Consider the following 20,982-nt stretch of genomic DNA (forward strand, 5'->3'; position numbering starts at 1 on the left):
GTTTTTGCAACCTTTTGCGTGCAGCTTGTAGAATTTGCCTAGTTGCATAAGGATGCCTAGACATTGAACTCAAAAATCAGTAGATCCTGTGTAACTTGATATGTATAGGAAATAGACATAGACATAGACATAAATAAACACATCATAATATAGACGAAATTAATTGGCTTTATGTTATAATTTTGATTTTTTTAATAAAAAATTAGAATCGGACCAGTAGTTCCCGAGATAAGCGCGTTCAAACAAACAAACAAACTCTTCAGCTTTATAATATTAGTATAGATTATTAGGCTTAAATAACATTCTCAAATTCATTTGTCTTATTTTTGCTCATCTACCAGACTGTTTTATCTCCTTATTGTTAGGGTTGCCTGGTAGAGATCACTAGCTAGCTATAAGGCCATTTTTTGGTGTTTTATGTTAAGGTTTTTATTTATTTTGACTAACCGGTTGGCTTGGTTGGTACTTGGTAGTGACCCTGCCTTCCAAGTTCCAAGCCAGGGGTCTTGGGTTCGATTCCCACCCAGGGCAAATATTTGTGTGATGAACAAATGTTAGCTCTGTGTCTTTATTACCTATTTATATAAAATTATATATGTTTATCAGCCATGTTTTCCATAACACAAGCGAAAGCTTAGTATGGGATCAGAGTTCAGACCGTGCCGTGCCAAAATTGTCCTGGAATATTTATTTATTTATTTTTTTATTTACGCGGTTTCACCCGCATTGCTCCGCTCCTGTAGGTCTTAGCGTAACCTATAGCCTTCCTCGATAAGTGGGCTATCTAACACCGAAAAAATTTTTCAAACCGGACCAGTAGTTCCTGAGATTAGCGCGTTCAAACAAACAAACTTCAGCTTTATAATATATATATAATATAGTATAGATTTATGTATTTTTATTCATTCATTCACCCAGGAATTCCACCTGGATATCCTTCGAGGACTCGTCCTCCGTGGACGTGAAGGGCAAGTACGCTCGAGTGCGAGGTCTGGCGGGACTTGCGCTGTTTGCCGCTGATAGGGACTTGGACTCGCCGTGTGGGAACACGCTGAGATATGCGCTGAATAAAGTGCTGAATCAGCAGAGCAGGGCGCCGAGGGCTGCTGTCTTGAGGTAAGTTTATAGGTATTGTTGTTTATATAAGTAGGGTTTTGTCACAGAATACATAATAGTAGCTAAACGCTACAGAACGGACACTCTCCGCCTCCCGCCAAAATTAAACACTTACCTCACCCCGCACGATCACGCTACAGATGGCCTGCATTTATCTGCAAGGACGATACGCAACGAAGATTGACAACATTATTCAGATTGACTTAAAGTAATTTTATTATTTTGGTATGTATTTGTGATTATCGTTTCTCGTAGAAAATTGTTACATATTGTGCTGTTTACGGATGTATTTCATCAGAAAAACGCGAATTTCTTTACGCTATTCATAAATGTACCAACCATAAACCGTTAACACACACATTTGCACTCTCTACAGTGTGACTGTCAAAACGATAATTTTGTATGGAGTGTCCGGGGTGTGGTTTTGTTGAAAGAAAGAAGGTTATGTTTTTCGAGTATAAATCGCTAGATGGATTTTGACTTAAAAAGTGTGATTATAAGTGTCAGTGGTAATGATATAGGCTACATAAATTAGTCATCTGGATTTTGTTTTCATAATATTTATTAATTAGGAAATACCTACATCTATAATTACAATAAAGAACTTAAAAGAAGCTGGTTGTTCTTCAATGTCTGTCAAACACTTTCTACTTTTCATGCTTCTCTCATTGAAGAAAAATAGAGAAAAGGGTGGAAAGTGAACGAGTAGACACGGAAATATATTATTTTTTCTTCGTAAAAAGTTTACGTTTATGTTTTTTTCTTACTTCATTAATTGAGAAATAGTAATAATAAAGAATTGTTTTAAAAAATATTTCGCTTGTAGGTCCCTCGAGAACGAGATCCTCCAGCCGATAGCTGGTCGAGCGTTAGATGCTCTGCAAGTGTCGCCCTACAGAATTACACAGGTTGTGGACGCGGATGGAGTTATACATAATATTAGAGAGGTACGTGTGTTGATGTTATTAATATTTATTGTTCATAATTTTATTTTTTCGTTAGATAAGTTTGTTTAGAAAATAAATTTTAAGAAAAAAAATATTTTAGCTTGAACCATAACATACTTTCATAAACATTTGAAAATTTTTGACAAAACATGTACATTCATTTGGTTGATGTTCAAAAACGTATATGTAATAAAAAGATTGGCAAACCGCCTAAGAAAAAGGAAGGAAATCCTATAATATGAGATCCTTTGTAAATAATTTCTCTCCTTTATGACCAATTCTAAAATTCTGATTTTTATAGCATGCAAATGTTTTATAAATATAGAATTTTCGCGATTATTATACGCGCCTTTGAATTCCGCATATAATTTTTCAATTTTTTTAAAGTTTAATATTTATCAATATAATTCATACATTATTAAATAATTCAAATACAGATTTTATTTATTTATTATAAAATAATAATACTTATTCCAGGACACCCGCACGGAGTTCTCCTGCTCCCGTCAGGGCTACTTCGTGCACCCGCGCTCGTGTGCGCGCTTCTACCGCTGCGTCAAGTTCGACCAGTACTCGCCCGACTATACTGTGAGTTGGTTGATTGGTTTTGTGAGTTTAGGGTTTGGTGTGAGTTGAGGGTTAGTGGTGTTGATTGATTGGTTGTGAGTTGAGTGTGAGATTGTAAGTGGGTGTGAGGTGTGAGTTTTTGTTTTATTCTGAGTTTTTTTGTTAATAATTATTACTAACTATAAATAATATGATATGTAAGAAATTGTCTGTTCATTATTTCGTTAAATTTTAATTGTATGATTAATTACCGGTAAAATGTTATTATGCAACTTTTTAGTTTTTAGACATTTTTGATTATTAGTTTAAATTGAAAATCTTACTTCAAAAGTTTCAAAATAGTTTTTGGAACATTTTTTTCAATAAAACGAGAATACTACAAATACCACCATATTATGTCATTCTGTAGACATTTAAAGATTACGATAACTATTTACTATTATTATGCGGTACAATTTGGTTCAGATACAATAACTGGTTTCCATGGCAGGTGTTCGAGTTCGACTGTCCCGCGGGTCTGGAGTTCGACCCCCGGGTGGAAGTGTGTGTGTGGCCCGGGAGCAGAGCCGGGGCTGGAGCTTGTGCGGGATCTGCGGAGATCGCACCTGTGCCGGCGAGTCGCTTTGTGTGTCCCAGTGTTGAAGGTTTGTATTTATTTATTTTATTTATGTGGAGATGGTTTGTGTGTGTTTGTGTACTGTGAGATAGGTGTTGGGAGTTTTAGTGTTGAAGGTACTGTGAGATAGCTGCTGTGTGTGTGTGGAGTGTTGAAATTATGTTGTAAGTGTTCTAATGTTTTGTAAATAAATAAATTATTTTTAAAAAATGTTGGAGGTGTGTACTGGAAGATAGGTTTTTTATTGTTTTTTATGTTACAGTATTGAATCATGAAACAATGTTTGAACATGAAATGAAACAATGAAACATGTTTCGAAGTGCTGACGCTTTTTTCATGACTTGAATGATATTGATAATAAAAAGAAATAAAAAGAATTACAATTATTGAATGGTTATAACCATTATAATATATTATTTATATTATTATATTATTTTCAATATTTATATTTTAAATGACGATTCAAAAGTGCTTCTGGAAGAAGTCTAATTGAATAAATAAATGTTTGAGTTTGAGTTTGAAATATGTAATTCATGTGATGTTTTGATTAATTTTTGGTATCTTTTCAACTACCTACCTATTGTGTGTGTGTAAAATGATTTAACTCTTCCAATTTGCAATACTTTTTAACAAAATACTTCCAAACTTATCATTAATGAAATGACCAAAAATAATGATATCCAGGTTTCTACGCGGACCCCGAGAACTGCCGCTGGTTCTTCGCGTGTTTGGACCACGGCACTTCCCCACTCGTGGCCTACGAGTTCCGCTGTCCTTTCGGTCTCGGGTTCGATGCCGAGCGACGCAAATGTGACTGGCCCTGGCTCGTGCCCGCTTGTAGGAACTTGGGCAGATATGAAGCGGAGGCCTTTGGGTTCTCTAATGCTGTGTTGAGTGGTAAGTTTGTTAGGAACTAGGAATAGCGGTGTTTATGGTATTTTTTAATAGTATTGTTTTAGAAGTGAAACTTCTTTATCGGGGTAGGAAAAAAATTTAGTGTAAGTAACATTTTTTCGTTACGCGTGATATTTTTCCGTTACGCGCCATCTTTTTCTTATCCCTACCACGCGTGATTCGACGTATTTCTGTAAAGTTGCACATAGTAAATTATTTTTTGATGAAAAATATTGTCATAAAGAAGTTTCACTTCTTACGTGTGTACACTAGTACACGCTAAATGAAATAATTTATACACAAATTATACTTTTAACTAGGAACTGTAAATATTTTCACATGTGTATAGAATCTGTCTAGATTAATTATTTTTTTACAATTTAAAGTCAATCTTTGTTCCGATTTACTTTCATTAATACGCAAAATCCATTTTTCTGTAGAAATTGTGAAATTGTATTCTAAAGTTTAACTACGTACCTACATATCGTAGTCGAGGTAGATCAAGAAGGAATAATAAATACGTACTATCGTTGTCAAACAATTATGTTGAAATAAACTAAGCTTTGTTAATTAATAAGTTAATCTAAAAAATTCAGACTCACGTTTTCAAAATAAAACTACACATATTAGTTCGGTATAATATATCAAAAATAATAATAAAAAAAAACTGTTTATTAACGCATTATCTTGTCATTTTGCAGGTGCGAACGGTTTCCAAGGAAGAACAGCAGACTCAGTGAACATCGCGGCTCACCAGAGTCTCCTATCCGGAGCCTCTCTTGACAACCTCGTGGGCTTACAGACCGGATTCCTTTCACAAAACGACGCACTTGACAACAACTTCATCGCATCACAAGAACTAGAAAACGCAAACTATGACGACTATTCAGCTCTTGGAAGTCAAGGAGAATACAGTGGACTTTCATACAAGGTCGTCGCAGCTGACGCTATCAACAGAGGACTAGTTCAAGCCACGAATTACCAGGACGAAGACAAATACACGAGTGGTTCTCTCATTCTTGACGAATACAGACTGCCCAGTAAAGCAAAGGCTACGGGCAAATACGTTCCAGTTGGAAACTCTGGAAAATATGACCCCGGAAAGTACCAAGTGAAAGCCAAGTACCAAGGCACAGCTAACAGCGGACAAAGATTCCAAAGTGGGGTCTATCGGAAAGACTTTTCCGGCGCTTATGTACACAATCCCATCGGAGATAGAGCTAAACCTTACGAGCATACTGAGGTTCCTCCCGTGCCATACAAACATACAGTCGCTCAATACACAGTTAACAATAACTTCGATAGAGGAACTTATTCGGGAACTTACGATACTGGGTCTTATAGCCAGGATGTGACAAAGACTACTGGTTACGACTATCCCAGACCAAGTGTGCAATTTAGTGAAGGTCTTTACCAAAACAACGCATATACTAATGACGCAGGTACTACTAGTGCTCAATCGACAAGTACTTTCCACGGCTCTTATGGAGGCAGTGAAGCTAATTATGTTAGTGATGACAAAGTATATCCAGGAGCCGCTCATACTCTTACTGCAGGAGCAGTTAATGTCGATTTAGTTGGAAAGACTACCCTTGTCGATGAATCTAATTACGGCTACCAATATAATCAGGGTTCTACTCAACAAGGGGGTATATCTCAATCTGGTGTGACTGTAACCCACGTGGGTACTAACAATCAAAATCTCGACGGTTTCTCATATCTGACCACTCCTACGTCTTCCGGTGTACCAACAACGGCCACTTCTTACGCGGTCACGACTTCTTTACCACCTACTTATAAAACTACGTATGTCCCTGAAGCTCCAAGAACTAGTATCAAACAAATATTCGGATACACACAACCCGCCGTTACATACGTTCAACCAACAGTTGTTTCTGTTACACCTAGTGTTACCGTTAATGGTTACAAAGAAAGTAATACACAAAATACAGGATATTCCACATTTAACACTGGTTCAACAAAATCGGCATCAACTGGATACGATTATTCGAAACCCAGCGTCAGTTTTGAAGAAGGCATTTCCTATTCTACGCCCGCGACAGTTACAGTGACTAAACAGAGGCCACAAAGCTTTTCACACAACCAACAAACATTCCACGGTCAATCTAGCTTTGATTACGCTTCCGCTACTCCGGTTACCGAAGAGTCATTTAAGAAAATAGTAGCATATACAACGGGAGAACCTGTATCTTATGAACAGCCGACAGCTCAATCATTCAGTCAGCAAACAATTCATAAAGTCGAATCTGGTAATGTTTACACGCAATCGCTGGATAACGGTGAAAGGTATACCAATACAGCCGTTTATGAAACTTCGACACCTCAATCAATTGCATCCGTAGAAACTCAATCCCAATTTGGACAACAAGCCGTTCACACAGTAGATGCGAATAACGTAAATAATTTACAAAGTCAGTCAGGCTATGAGTACACACGCCCCAGTGTTAGTGTGTCTCAATCAAGCGGATACGAATACAGACAACCGAGCGTTCAGTATGAAACACAGAGAGTAGTTCAATACTCAACTCCATCTACATATACTTATTCAACTACCGCCGCTCCGTCTGTTTCTACAGCGAAAACTGTTTACGAAAATCCATTATTGAAATACACCGTTAAAGCCACCCCGATTACATTCCAACAAACATATGTCCCACAAGTTTTCAGACAAAACCTTAATAGAGGAAGCGGATATCGCTACCAATCCACCGCTCAGCCTATCGTATCAGTGCAACCAACTGCATCGACTTATCAAGTATACAATACACAGAATTCGCAAGGAAATTACGAATCTGGTTATGAATACTCTCAGCCCTCAGTTACCGGTACAGTTTCAACTGTCGCGCCCGTTGTCGTCTCAACTGAAAGGCCGCAAGCTTACAGCCAACAAACCATTCACAGAGGTTCAGGCAGAACTAACTTTGGCTCGGGATACGAATACAAATCTCCAGCGCAACAAGTAGTCGCCGTTCAACCAGATGACGCATATCAATCACAGGAATATAACCAACAAAGTGAATCTGGATATGAATATTCACAACCAGCTGTTGTATTCAAGGAAACTGTATCAACAGCGGCACCGATCGTCGTATCTACCGAAAGACCTCAAGCCTACAGCCAACAAACTATCAATAGAGGTTCTTCCCGAAACAACTACCAGTATCAATCGACAGCTCAGACAACCGCTTCGACTTATCAAACACAGGCATACGAACAGAATGGTCAAGCAAACTATGAATCAGGATATGAGTACTCACAACCTTCGATAACTTTCAAAGAGACGAGACCAGTATCGACAGTTGCTCCTGTCGTTGTGTCCACTGAACGACCACAGTCGTTCGGTCAACAGACTGTACATAGAGTAGAACAACCCCGAGTTGAATTGAATTACCAAAAACCTGCAGTAACTGTATTCGAAAATCCCCTTTTAAAATACACACAAAATAATAAAGAAGAAGTAAAGCAACCTATTCAATATCAAATAGGACAACAATCATTCACACAAAATGTGCTATACAATCAAGGATATTCATATGACCAGCCCGAGATACAGCGGAATGTGGAAGTATCCAACGCTCCCGCTTACTCTGACGCAAGTCTCGTATCTCATCAAGTATTCCACCTTTCACAAGGATCTGCTAATTCCGAAAACAACGGCAACAGAGCAGTTTTCGTTTCGACGACTCCAGCCAACCTCGTCTATGAAGCTCATTACTCGGAATACGAAGCGCCCAAACAAATCTCTACGCTTAAATCAGATTATAACGATCAAAGAGGTCAAGAATACTACAGAGTTTCGTCTACCGCTGCTCCTCGGTATGAGCAAAGACAAACAGTGAGCCAAGCCTCCGTTGACATTCCCAGTAGAGTAGAATCAGTACATTTCTCATCCGTACCAAATACACAGTTCAAACAAACTAGATATGAATCGCCTGAAATACAAGTCGCATACAAAGCTGAGGAGTATCTGCCACCTGTAGTTTCGACATCTGCTCCAGTGGTTACTTCGACGTACAGACCGCGTACATACTCCACCACCGTTAGGGAATACTTGCCACCGTCTACTGAAGGATACACTGCGCCTGAATACTTACCACCACGTACTGAAAAGGTCGCTACATTAGAATACTTACCTCCTACACAACAATCTCGCGTAACTTACGATAACTACAACTATAACACCGGATCACAATCAGAAGGTTTTGATTACCAGCAAAGCTATTCGGTTTCATCAGAAGTACCGGTTTCGACAACAGCTGCACCCGTTACGAGAAAACAAAATATTGTCGTAGAGACTGCAAAGTCTCAATTATTAGGTTTCGGCGCAGTCGGACCCGACGCTGGTCTAGTTACTACCTTCAGCACCGCACGTCCGACCATCTCCACCGAAGGAACTTATTTCGTGCGCAATGAAGTATCGTCGACGGCCACTCCTGAGGTCGTCGAAGTGACTCCAGCACCCAGAAGATCACGGCCGAAATACTTCAGACCGGTGACAACGACAACCGAAGCGCCAGTATACGTAGAGAGCACTTCATATCAAGCACCAGAATATTTGCCTCCAGACGAAGGTCAAAAACAAAATATTTTCAACTACAATTCTGAGTCCTCACAAATTAAATACAACCCATACCAAAGTACAGAAAACACTGTGACCGTATCGTCGACGCCCACATATGGTAGAAAGCAAAACATCGTAGTGGAAAACGCAAAGTCTAATCTATTAGGTTTCGGCACGGTCGGACCCGACGCTGGATTGATTTCGCCCGCAACGTACTCTACATCAGCACCCATCGACGTGTCGAGCACGATCGGCGTCACATCCACATACGTACCGATAAGACAAGAACTGGTCGAAGTTACATCGGCGCGCGCTCCTCAACGTAGAACGAAACCAAAAGTAGCGGTCGTAACCAAGATCAACGATTTCAACCCGCTTCTTGTAAGGAAACTGGGAGCCGTGTGCAGTTGCCAGTCGCCCGTTTTAGTTCTAAGAGGCAAAAGGCCCAACGTGCAATCGCAGATCATCGACGATTATAGTGACGACGACGCGAGCGTAGATATCGACGAAGGATATACACAGAGAACATCCTACAGATCTTCTACTACGCCAGGAATCAACACGGTCACGACGGCCGCGCCAGTCGCGTCATCCACGTTCAACCCGATCATAGTGCCCGAGGACTCGTACTACCAAGACTACCCGGAGGCGAGCAACGACAACATCGTGATCACCCAAACGGGCAGAGGCCGCTCAGAAAACTACGTATCGAGCACCCCAGCCGTGTCGACGACGGAGCGCGTCACTAGAATTAGACCGAGAGTTAAATCCGTCACAATCGCGCCCACCTACAAAACCGTCATTTTGAATCAAGAGGTGGCACCAGCAGCGGAAAGCCTAGAGACAGTAAACGTGGAGACACAAACGTTCGACCGCTACGGGCCCGGCGGCTTGAGAAGCAGAGACGAAACATTGCAAGGGTCGATAGACTGCAAGAAGGCGGGTCTGTTCCGGCACCCGCGGCAGTGCAACAAGTTCTACGCGTGCCGCTGGGACTGCACGAAGCAGCGCTTCACCTTGCACGTGTTCAACTGCCCCGTGCAGCTCAGCTTCGACCCGTCGCTGGGCGCCTGCAACTGGCCCAGCCAGGGGCCCGCCTGCCAGCACGACACGCTGCTCGCCAACACGCTCTAATGTCCCACGAACATTGCTCTCCACGTGCCATCGACATTGTGATAACGTGTCCGCGAAACGAAAAACGATCTAATTGTAAAGGAATATTGTTTAAGTCGAATCGAGTCTCTCTCCCCTGTTTACCTTTAGGCTTATTTATTTGTTTTATTGTGTTAATGTTAATTCATGTTTATTTATTACTCATGGTCTTTTTAAGCTTTTTTAAATCACGTTTCGGTATTGTCAATTCTAGTTACCTTTGTCTAGTTCATTTAGATGTATATTTTATATTAAGGAAGTCATATTTTGTATGTTTATAAAAGCGCTGTAATGTAAATAAATCATTTTATTCATAAAAACGTATTTTTATTTATTACACGATTACATGATTCGAGTTAACAATGATGGAAAACAGTAATTAAATGCTTAAAGCTACCGGCTTCGCAACGTGGGCCAAAGAATCCTTGTATTTAGAGATGATAGGATCGACCTCCTCCTCTATGAACTCGGTGACTTGTTCCGGAGCTCTGCCGATAAACGTAGAAGCGTCCAAAATTTTATCCAATTGCGGTATGATCGGCTTGAAGTAGCCGTCGTTCTTGACGCGCTCGATCAAGTCATTGTCCTTGCCCTCTTGTTTAACCACGGCTCCGGCCTGATGAGACAATACTCTTATCTTCTCGTGGCACACTTGACGATCGCCTCCAGCCTGTACCATAGCCATGATGATGTTTTCAGTTGCCATGAACGGCAGCTCTTGCGCGATGTGGCGGGCGATCACTTTCGGATATACAACTAAACCTTGAGTAACGTTAAGCAGTGTCAATAGAGTAGCATCTGCAGTTAGGAAAGCTTCAGCAAGAGTGATGCGACGGTTCGCTGAGTCGTCCAGGGTACGCTCCAACCACTGAACCGCATGAGTATTAGCAGCATTCGCGTGTAAGGTTATGAGGTGACGCGCCAAAGCGCAGCAACGCTCCGACCTCATAGGGTTACGTTTGTAGGGCATAGCACTGGATCCAATCTGTGAAGCTTCAAACGGCTCTTCCAACTCCTTGCGGGAAGCCAAAATACGAATATCAGAACACATTTTATGCACCGTAGCTCCAAGTCCAGAAAGAGCAGAAATAACTTCTAAATCGACTTTTCGAGAATATGTTTGTCCGGTGACGATATATCTCTTGTCGAAGCCGGCGAGTTCAGCTACTCTTTTGTCTAGGGCGCGTACTTTTGCGCCGTCTCCTTTAAAAAGCTGAAGGAAAGAGGCTTGAGTGCCCGTAGTGCCTTTTACTCCTCTGAATCTGAGGTCATCTCTTGCGCGTGAGAGAGCGCGCTCGTCCATCAGCAGGTCGCTCAGCCAGAGAGATGCTCGCTTGCCGACTGTCGTCAATTGTGCGGGCTGCAGATGCGTGAACCCAAGGATAGGTTGAGACCTGGAAATATTAAATATTTAATTATTACGCATCCTTACTTCATTTGCTAAAGACATACATTGTTTTCAATAGGAAAGCAAGCTTTAAAGATAAATATCTAAATAACACGTTAAACTGTGATGTGACTTTACAGTAACACTTATTATTTAAAGTACCTAAACCTATATTATGACGATTTGAATAACATTCATATCACATCATATTTTCTTGGTGACTAGTTACGTAATTGAAAAACATTTTGTTCTTTTAGATTATTTCTCTTAACCAGGAATTGAACCCAGGACTGTAATGCTCAATGACAATGGCAATACATACAAATAGATACCTACAAGTAAGAATAATTTCTTCGCGTGTAGGAAATAGGAAACAATTCTTTTTTTAACAAACCATACACAATTCTATTCTATAACAGGCCTAATCTGAAAAAAAAAATAATCACACATTATAAAAAAATACTCACTTAAACTCATCAGCAAATTGCGCCAAGCGGCTGATCACAGCAGCTAGCCTCGGCAGCAGCAGGTCCAGACCATGTCGCAGTACAATCAGATCAGTATTATCTCCCACATAGCACGAGGTAGCTCCCAGGTGTATAATGGGAGCTGCTTTCGGGCAGCGCTCTGCTAGCGTGTGCACATGAGCCATGACGTCATGGCGGACTTGTTTCTCATGTTGGGCGGCGGATACGAAGTCTATGTCGTGTATCGCTGATTCTAGCTCAGCGATCTGCTCGTCGGTGATGTCTAGACCGAGCTCCTGGAAGGTAATGGGATATTATGTAGATATTTTGGTTGTAATGTGTCAAAATCGTGCATTTATGGGCCTGTGCCCTGCACATGATTATGCAAAATATTTTGATCACATAAATAATTATAGAGCGCAACAATTTCCCGCTATTATTATTAAGAAATATTTTTTTTAAGTCTACCTGGGCATCTAATTATTAAAGTACATATATCGAAAGTGGCGAAAATAGGTATTGTAAATTCTTATTTCGTTTAAAACAAAGCCGTAACAAATAACCGTCAAATCTGATCAGCTATTGAGTCTCCATGACACCAAACTTCCTTTAATTTCACATTCATTACATAAGTTAATTCGACGACTATAAAATTAGTTGCTATTGCATTAGTATCGAAATATTTTATGATACCACACGGAAGGAAAGTCTTAAAACATCATTAAGCAAACTACGTGTGTATCATACTTTACAACTCTTGAGTATATTTTATTACTAACGTCGTGAAATAAATGTACGCATTTAGTGTGGGTGTAAAAGTGAAGAAAATAAAACATTTTGTAGACTAACGACTTCACGAAATCTCGTTTACACTTGGAAATAAAACTTTTTGTATGTTAATGGTCAATAAAGACACTGTACATTTTTCGTCTCTGCTTTAGAATTGGTAAAATTAAATATGAAAATTTTTTCGACTTAAAATTATATTTAATTATAAAGTGACATTTAAATATAAACTGGTAAACACAACTATAATTGTTACATTTGAGGATACCTAACTATTAACCGTATTTGTATTTTCAGTGTAAAGCTTATAAATTGCGAAAAATTTAATTCTATTGTTATTTGATTTGACTCTGTTACGATGACTCGCTCTATATTAGATAAAAGTTTGTATAAACGACGAAGATTTGGTTATACTAATGTAAAAGTAAATCCTCCTGCTTCAATAACTATTTCTGCTCAGAATCTATTTGAGAGATCTATCTTATCTCATTTCATTGATACGTTTGACTAAAACCCAGCTACGTCATGTCGCTATTTTATTTTCTATGGAAATAAATATAAATTCTTCGAAATTTCATAACGATAACTTGTATCATCGCGAATGAATGTAACTCTAAACCTGTAGCTGATAGCTAACATTGTGAAGATAAAATACCATAACCAACTCTAATTGCGAACGAAAAACTCAAAGGACAATGCAAGCTGCCCTACTAATTCGCCGAAGCTGATAAGATAACAACAGTACCGCTGATAACAGCAAATGATAAAGCAAACGAACCAGTGACGACCCACCTGCTAACAAAAACGGACAAAAAGATTGTCAGTGAAAACTAAATAGATAAGTAAAGTGTTTTTTAAGGACTAAAGTGATTTAGTGACAATGGTCTCCGTTCAGACGATCGCCACTATCGTGGTGAAAGTATTCAAAATTGTGAGTAAAAACTGATACGTCATATTTCAGAAAATCTTCAAGAATAGGTTATACTTAGGTAAAAAATATGTTGTTCAAAGATAATAACGGAATGTTGATAAATTTAAACATTAAAATACAAAAGTAAAAGAATAAGTTAGGAATTGAGATAAAAAATCACTGTGGTGTATTGCTATTTGCTATCAGTACATTGACTTCGTACAAATATTGAATTATAATAAAATAAAATAGGTCAGAGAAATAAAGGTACAAAGTATGAAGGTTTGATTCCCTAAAAATACTTCTTGAAACACTTTATTTCACAATTTATTAGCATTATGCAGTTTCAGAACATCGAAATTAAACGAACGATGGTAATAATCAATTAATATTAGAATTAACATCGTAAACATTGCCTCTAGGTGGTCCACTAGCATTTAATAGTATGATACATAGCATAAAGATGACTAATGGCATGATTCATCTAATATAGGCCATATAGGATAGTGTTGAATGGATTGCGGTGAACCGGCGCTAACAGTTCTAATCAATTATTATTGATTAATATAATTAGCTTTATGATGAGCTAACATTCCTCTGTTTGTCATAATTCATGACTAATTAATTTATGAGGTTTAATAAAGGAATACAGTCATTTTGGACAAACAGGTCCATGGTTTCTTCAACGTTGTCTAACTTAGGTAAGTACCTATAGGTTAAATCAATGAACACATATTTAAAATATTGGCAACAAATAGTTGTGAATTACAATTACATTCGGTTATTAATTAAAAATTGTAACACTATCTGTACCTAGGATAATATTTATATTGGTTTCAATGACACACGGCGTCCCATTTTTTTGTTTTCCTACGACGAAGGTTGCTATCGCGGCCTCAATCACTATCAACTGATAACGCCACTCCTCTCATATAGGGCTTTATTTTCATAAAATTTTCAGCAGATTAAAGTGCTATATTATATTTAAGAGACTAGAAGTATATATAGGTAATTAACAAGTCGCATAAACCTGTTAGCTGCTGTTTATTTATTTATTTTATTTATACTGTTGATGTTTTAAGTCATCTAAACTATCGATGCATGTAATTAGCCATTGTTTAAAAAAATAAAATCGGTTTGATACAAGTCAATGTACGTTCATAGCTTTTTTTAATCTTAGTTTAAAGTTAATTTAACCAACAAATTGTTTAACTATATGGCTAGTTTAGTCATATCAGCGATAATTAAGTATCCAAAATGGATTTCGCAGTTAAAGCTCACTTATGAATAACTCTAAGATTTTTACACATTCTTAACTGTAAGGTAGGTATCTATAGTGTTCATTATTGCAAAACAAAGCTGATAACTTATCAGATACGAATGGGCCAGAACCGTGAGTAACTACAAGTTATGAGTTCACCAGAGACTTACGACACGAGTCAATATTTGCGTACGCATTATTTTCATTGAGATTCATAGTAGCAAACAGTTTCAGGACGCTATCGTGATAATATTTTATTTTAATCCCACACACAATATTTTTATGGTAGCTGTATTTATTTATAACTAGCTGCTCCGCGCGGTTTCACCCCCGTGGCTCCACTCCTGTTGGTCGTAGCGTGATAATATAGCCTATAACCTTCCTCGATAAATGGGCTATCTAAAACCGAAAGAATTTTTCAAATCGGACCAGTAGTTCCTGAGATTAAATATGCAACGTGTTTTTTATTATTTTGCGCTGATTTCTGTAAGAACGTTTGAGCAAACAGACTAAACATCAACATGAATGAAACACCCTGACTCTTGACCCATTGTTTTGCTATCCGAATGCCTTGCACAAAGGATATAAATAAATGAATCATAATTCTTATGCAATTGTAATTCTTATAAATGCAATATCTGAATATAAATTTCTTGTACCTATAAGAGTTATAATTGGAGGTTTTGACCTGCAGGTGTAATTGGTAATCAAAACTGTTAATTCTTCACTTATAAGAATTAATCATACGTTTATTTGCGTATTGATATATGTACCTACCTTAAACTATTCCAATCACGTACCTAGCTGTTTTATTTACTGTATTATTTTCAACTGTCATCAAAAAAGGAAGAGATTTATTGGAAGATACAATTTTTTTGATAATTTTCACATTTACGATTGTATAAGCAAATATCTTTGTACCATTACAGCGGCATTTGGAAAGTATGCTAATACAAACAATAGTAACATAAACAAATATACGCTGTCTGAATGCATCACACGTGATCCGCACGGAAGTGCTCGCCCGTAATTGTTACAATCTTGCCTTCATGCGAGATGCTAATTAACTCGATTATTACTGCACAGATAATTGTCAGCTGTCCAGTGCCCACCATAGAGTAGATCCACAACGGAACGAAACATATTTTCATATTATAAATTACAAAATAAAAATGAAATCTTTAAGGTTGTAAAAAAATAACAACAATATGAAACATAAAAAGAGTTTCAGTTAATAACTGCGCAAACCGTGTAGATATATAATTATTTCTACAGTTTGATTCTCGCTTAAACATACCCAAAGAAACAAAAAAGTTTGCAATTGGAATTAGAATGCCGCCTTTTGGCTCATGGTAATATTTTAGAACTTCATCTCAAGTAAAAGCTCATATTTCAGTTCAATAACGCTTCTCCTGCTATTATTATTAATTATAACAGCTAACGAAGCATAAATGTACAGACATGGTACAGGTCTGGCACAGTTCTGTCTGTACATAATCTGTGGCTCACCCAGGGGCGAGGAATATTGACTTTTGACTCTGGAGCTTGCGAGTGGCGGATGAGTCGCAGTCGGTCAATTGTTTTCAAGACGTACTAATTACATTCATACGTGTCTTGGCCAATAAACTTAAATGATTATAAAGTCAGTAATAGTTTGAAAATACTCACAATAACTATGATTCAATTTAGATACCTACATATTATTATACTTATTAAGCTAACTTTTTATAATGTTAGAATTTGTTGTTTGTTAATGTGTTATATGTAATTTTTTCATGCACATTATTAAACTGCGGATAACGAATTCATTATAGCTTTTTGCGTTAATATAACAACGGATTTAATTCATATCTAAAATTTACTGGTAAAACCTTAATTCCCACACTTCAATGCTGGATATATGTATTATAAACATTTTTAAAAGTTAGTTTATCATAGTTAGCAGTTACACATTCGTCAATATGATCTTCCAAATCTCACAAATCAATCAAACGTCACCAACGACTGTGAAACGGACAAATTATAGGTATAGCTTTTGATTTATTATTCTATGTTATATGTCATAAGTTCATAGTACCTATGTACCTATATTTATAATAAATTGTAATGAATTAATACAACGGATGAGTAAATAGTTGTGTCTTGTAAATAAGTGTTAATTTTCCTTTCGTTTGTTACGGCTTTCCTCAACAAGGTATGAAAATAGAAGTCATTGTGTATGATGAAATAGACAATAGTTTTATGAAAATTAATACTACCGTTAATGTGAATATCTTTATTGCTTTATTGAAATAGATTATATTGTATTGTATTTGATTGTATTGCTAACTATAATATAGAGTTAACTATAAAATATAAAATAACCAATATACAAACAAACAAACAAACAAAAATACTTTATTGTGCACCAATAAATAAAAATTACAAAAGTAAATATATAAAATAAATAGACACAGTTGAGCACAACAGGCGGTCTTATCGCTAAGACAGCGATCTCTTCCAGACAACCTGGTGGTCAAGGAAAAACAGTGTAAGTATTAGTTTATGGGCAAGAGGTGCATTAATAGTTTAATATACATATTATTATGTTATTGTAATTTACGAATGCACAACAATAGATACAATAAAATGTTGTATAGTTAGATAGAGTAGTAATATACAAATCTATATATTATAATAGTGATGCACTGTACTTCAAATTAATTAAAAACTAATAATCCGTCATTTTACAAATACTATATCTAACATCCGGTAAATTATGAGTCAACGTGAAGTTATTCAACTAGGTAATTAGAGAAAATTTTATCAGCACTCCTTCCGCGTAAACAGGTAGATAGGATATAAGATAATCAAAAATTCAAATACAAGTGCTTTGGGTGAAGTAGAAATATAAGAATATCTCCCAATACTTTCTCATATATTCAATAACTGACATAAATATATAAATGCTTTCTTTAAATGGTTAAACTATGTTATAGCAATACAAAATGATTCTATAATATTCTAATTGATGAAATTTCTAAGAAGGATCGATTTTTCTTTACTTAAACTAACCAATTCTTCTTATTCTTCAGGTTTTAAATATAATCATCGTAGTGCTATATCGTACGGGGTACAATGGCGAGTTCCTGGGAGTGGGGGGGACGTGGAACCTCAACGAGGAGAAGAACCCGGATGCTGAGATCGTGGCTTCTGGCGTGATTGTGGGGTACCTCATATATACCCTGGTGCAGGTCGTCACGTATCTGTTTGGTACTACTGAGCATAAGAGGTGAGTGCTCTTTTGTTTATGTTTATTATATGTTTATGTATAGGTTGTCTGTATAAATATAGTAGAAAGTATTATTAAGCTTATAGGATGTCGTAAGTGAAATGTAGGTAAATATGGCAATAGGCGAGCGAGATATTTAAAAAAAATAGATTTTCAAAAGCTTAGATAATAAAACAAAATTTATCTATTTTCCAAATATGCTAGAAACTTCCGATTTTATAAATTATCACGTAGCAAAATAATAGTGGATACGTATAAAATCTGTAATTTAACAATATGTATGATCTACACTTCCTCTAAACGTGTAAAATGTAAAAGTGTATGACGGAAGATATTTATATATGATTGATTTCTTCCCGCCTCTAGACACCGGTTCTGCGATACTTTTACCCTGTTTATGGATAGGTATGCTAGTTCACATTTTTCTTTTATTACTCGTGAGTAAAAAGCTATCGTTTTCTACGTCTTTAACGTTTTTATGCTTGTGAATAAACATGTATGTACTAACTAATTTTATTATTAAAATTAGATTTGAACTATCAACTATTTTCTTTTCAAGCAATTATCAGAATTTCAAGGGCATTTTCGCAAGTTCAAGACAAATTTTAAAAACAATTTTTACCGTATAATAATTTTATTAAGTTTTCCTATTTCTATCTAAAACAAAAATTAGAAATAATAGAACTACAATTATAAAGTCATTGTTAATATTGAGGTTTCTGTTGCTTAAAACATGCTGCCACGAAAAATCTCAACAACACTATAATATGTTCGTTCATAAACTCATCACTATATAATTCAAAAATTCTATATAATAAATCTGTACATTCCAGGGCGCTCTCCGAGATAGTGATGAACTTCGTGGGCGTGTTCCTGTGGCTGGCCGTGGGCGCCGTGGCGCTGCACTACTGGGGCGGATACCAGGGGGAGCACCAGTTCCAATTCGTCTTCGCAGAGAAACAAGTACGTAGCATTTGTTTCAAAAACCATCTTTACGAATAATAAATAAACCATCTTTAAGCAGAAGAGTTTGTTTGTATGCGAGTATCTCAGAAACTACGGGTTCATTCTTTCAGTGTTAGGTCCATTTATCGATTAAGTCCAAAAAAGCGCCGCTGAGCGGGTAAAACCGCGGGGCCAGTACTTATTATTCATCAATGTGGAGGGATTACAAAAACGAAAAAAAATATAGAGACCATTATTTAAAAAAGCTCTAAAATTATTAAAAAATTCACACATTATTTACATACTGCATACGGCCTAACTGAATATTAATTTCGCGATCTAAGTTACGTACTTCTTTTAAAAAGCAATAATTAAAAAAAAAATACTTGAATGGTATATACTCAAAAGAAGCAAACTTATTGAAGGAACAATTTTAACAAAATAACAATATTTTTTTCAGGTCGGTTTAGCAGTTGGAGCTCTATGTGTGATCCAGGGAGCAGTCTACCTCCTGGACACGGCTCTATCCGTCATACACTTCTCTAAAGAGATGTAACTTAAGCCTTAGTTAGTTCTAAGTTAAGTAACAGTTATGTTTCACCAGCTCTCAGTTGAAGACATGAGAGGAATAAACGATATAAATGAGACCAATATTTTGGGAATTATTACATTTATAATAATTTATTCCCAAAATATTGTCACAGACACAACGATAATAAATCGATAGAATAAAAATGTTTTTATATAAATAGGTATAATTAACTTATTTATGAAATTTTATTTTGAAATAATTTGAAGACAAAAATATAAATTATTAAGATTATTCTTCATTTAAAATTATCTTTATGAACTCACGTCTTCCTTTGGTCTTCAGTGTCTCCCACCTTAATTATTTTTTATTTAATTAGTGCAGTTTGTAAAATAATGACAGTTTAAATGTTTTATAACGATATGATTAAATAAATAATTTTAATGTTTTTTTATTTGTGTTATTTTTTCAAACCTTGTCAACCCAAATTCATCCATTTACAAAGTTTACTTAATTTTAAGCCGTATTACAAACATATTTACTGAAAAATGAAAAATAAATTCGTATATGAAGTAACCGTTAAGTTATCTTTAAATAATGTAACTAAACAATTTTGTAATGGTTTTGTTATTTGTCATCTTTATACGACCTTAACAAGGAATATTATATGGTTTGATAAGCGTCTTTTGTGTACAATAACTGAACTTGGTGTGTATGATATAATAATATGCTATTTACTAACACTTTTATTCTATAAAATTATTTCTTGTCAAATATATACTATATTTCAAATTCAAAAGACACAATATTATCTATCTACATCTACATTATATTATATACACGTAATAAAACCAAAAAAAACATATACAATTTATTTAATTATTATCAACTTTTTGAAGTACCTACTAATATATATAGAAAATAAATACATTTCAAAAATCTCTCATACTTACAATAGCGTATACATTTATAAGGTATCAATGTCTTGTATTACAAATAATTATCACTATTTATTATTTTTGGTGTAGTTAGCAAGTTAAAAATTGGTTTTCTAAACCCCGGATCGCTGGGAAATAAACATGACGAGTTTCTAGCCGCAATCATGCGCCACGCTGTAGATATTATGGCCATTAATGAGACCTGGCTCCGCGCCGGCGAAGAGGGACGTGCGCCAGCGGTGCCTGGTTACCGCTTGCGCCACCGCCCACGCCCGCCTGATGTCCGCTCACGAGGTGGTGGAGTAGGGTTTTATGTCCGAGATGGTCTGACGATTCATGTTTTAAAACATCCTGAGGTAAACACGGTTGAACAGATGTGGCTCAAATTAATTTCCCGGGGTAAAAAAATTGTTATCGGAACCGCTTATAGACCGCCCTGGCTAGATATTGATACCTTCTTCGCGGCCCTCACAGAATCTATCAGCTCTTTTGTATGGAGTGATTATATGATATTGGTAGGCGATTTTAATATTAATATACTAAGTGAAAAAACTACTGGTTTTATAAAATTTAACAATTTCTTAATAACTACAAACTTGAAACAACATGTGACT

The 20,982-nt window shown here is 36.6% G+C and overlaps 3 protein-coding genes across 3 annotated transcripts in view; 2 read left to right on the forward strand and 1 right to left on the reverse strand.

Moving 5' to 3' along the window:
• Positions 1-10,194, forward strand: part of LOC149906818 (uncharacterized) — a 32,902-nt gene extending 22,708 nt beyond the window's left edge. The window contains exons 4-9 of the mRNA XM_090104990.1: positions 919-1,116; positions 1,943-2,063; positions 2,541-2,651; positions 3,121-3,274; positions 3,931-4,143; positions 4,842-10,194. Coding sequence (XP_089961116.1) covers positions 919-1,116; positions 1,943-2,063; positions 2,541-2,651; positions 3,121-3,274; positions 3,931-4,143; positions 4,842-9,856 — 5,812 coding nt within the window. The 3' untranslated portion in view covers positions 9,857-10,194. The remainder of the gene's footprint in view (positions 1-918; positions 1,117-1,942; positions 2,064-2,540; positions 2,652-3,120; positions 3,275-3,930; positions 4,144-4,841) is intronic.
• Adsl (adenylosuccinate lyase) overlaps positions 10,167-20,982 on the reverse strand; it is a 32,521-nt gene continuing 21,705 nt past the window's right edge. Inside the window, exons 2-3 of the mRNA XM_090104991.1 lie at positions 11,729-12,024; positions 10,167-11,268 (exon numbers count right to left, since the gene is read on the reverse strand). Of these exons, the coding sequence (XP_089961117.1) occupies positions 10,254-11,268; positions 11,729-12,024 (1,311 nt within the window). The 3' untranslated portion in view covers positions 10,167-10,253. The remainder of the gene's footprint in view (positions 11,269-11,728; positions 12,025-20,982) is intronic.
• Ssk (smooth septate junction protein snakeskin) lies at positions 13,276-19,884 on the forward strand. The gene is made up of 4 exons (XM_090104989.1): positions 13,276-13,445; positions 17,760-17,956; positions 18,790-18,919; positions 19,362-19,884. Exons 1-4 carry the CDS (start codon positions 13,395-13,397, stop codon positions 19,455-19,457), a joined length of 474 nt encoding a protein of 157 aa, XP_089961115.1. The 5' UTR covers positions 13,276-13,394; the 3' UTR covers positions 19,458-19,884.

This window comes from Colias eurytheme, chromosome 8 (genome assembly GCF_061535395.1).
Source record: "Colias eurytheme isolate Ceu_HAF_F1 chromosome 8, ilColEury1 Martin Lab GWU primary, whole genome shotgun sequence".
In the NCBI taxonomy this organism is placed as follows: Eukaryota; Metazoa; Arthropoda; class Insecta; order Lepidoptera; family Pieridae; genus Colias; species Colias eurytheme.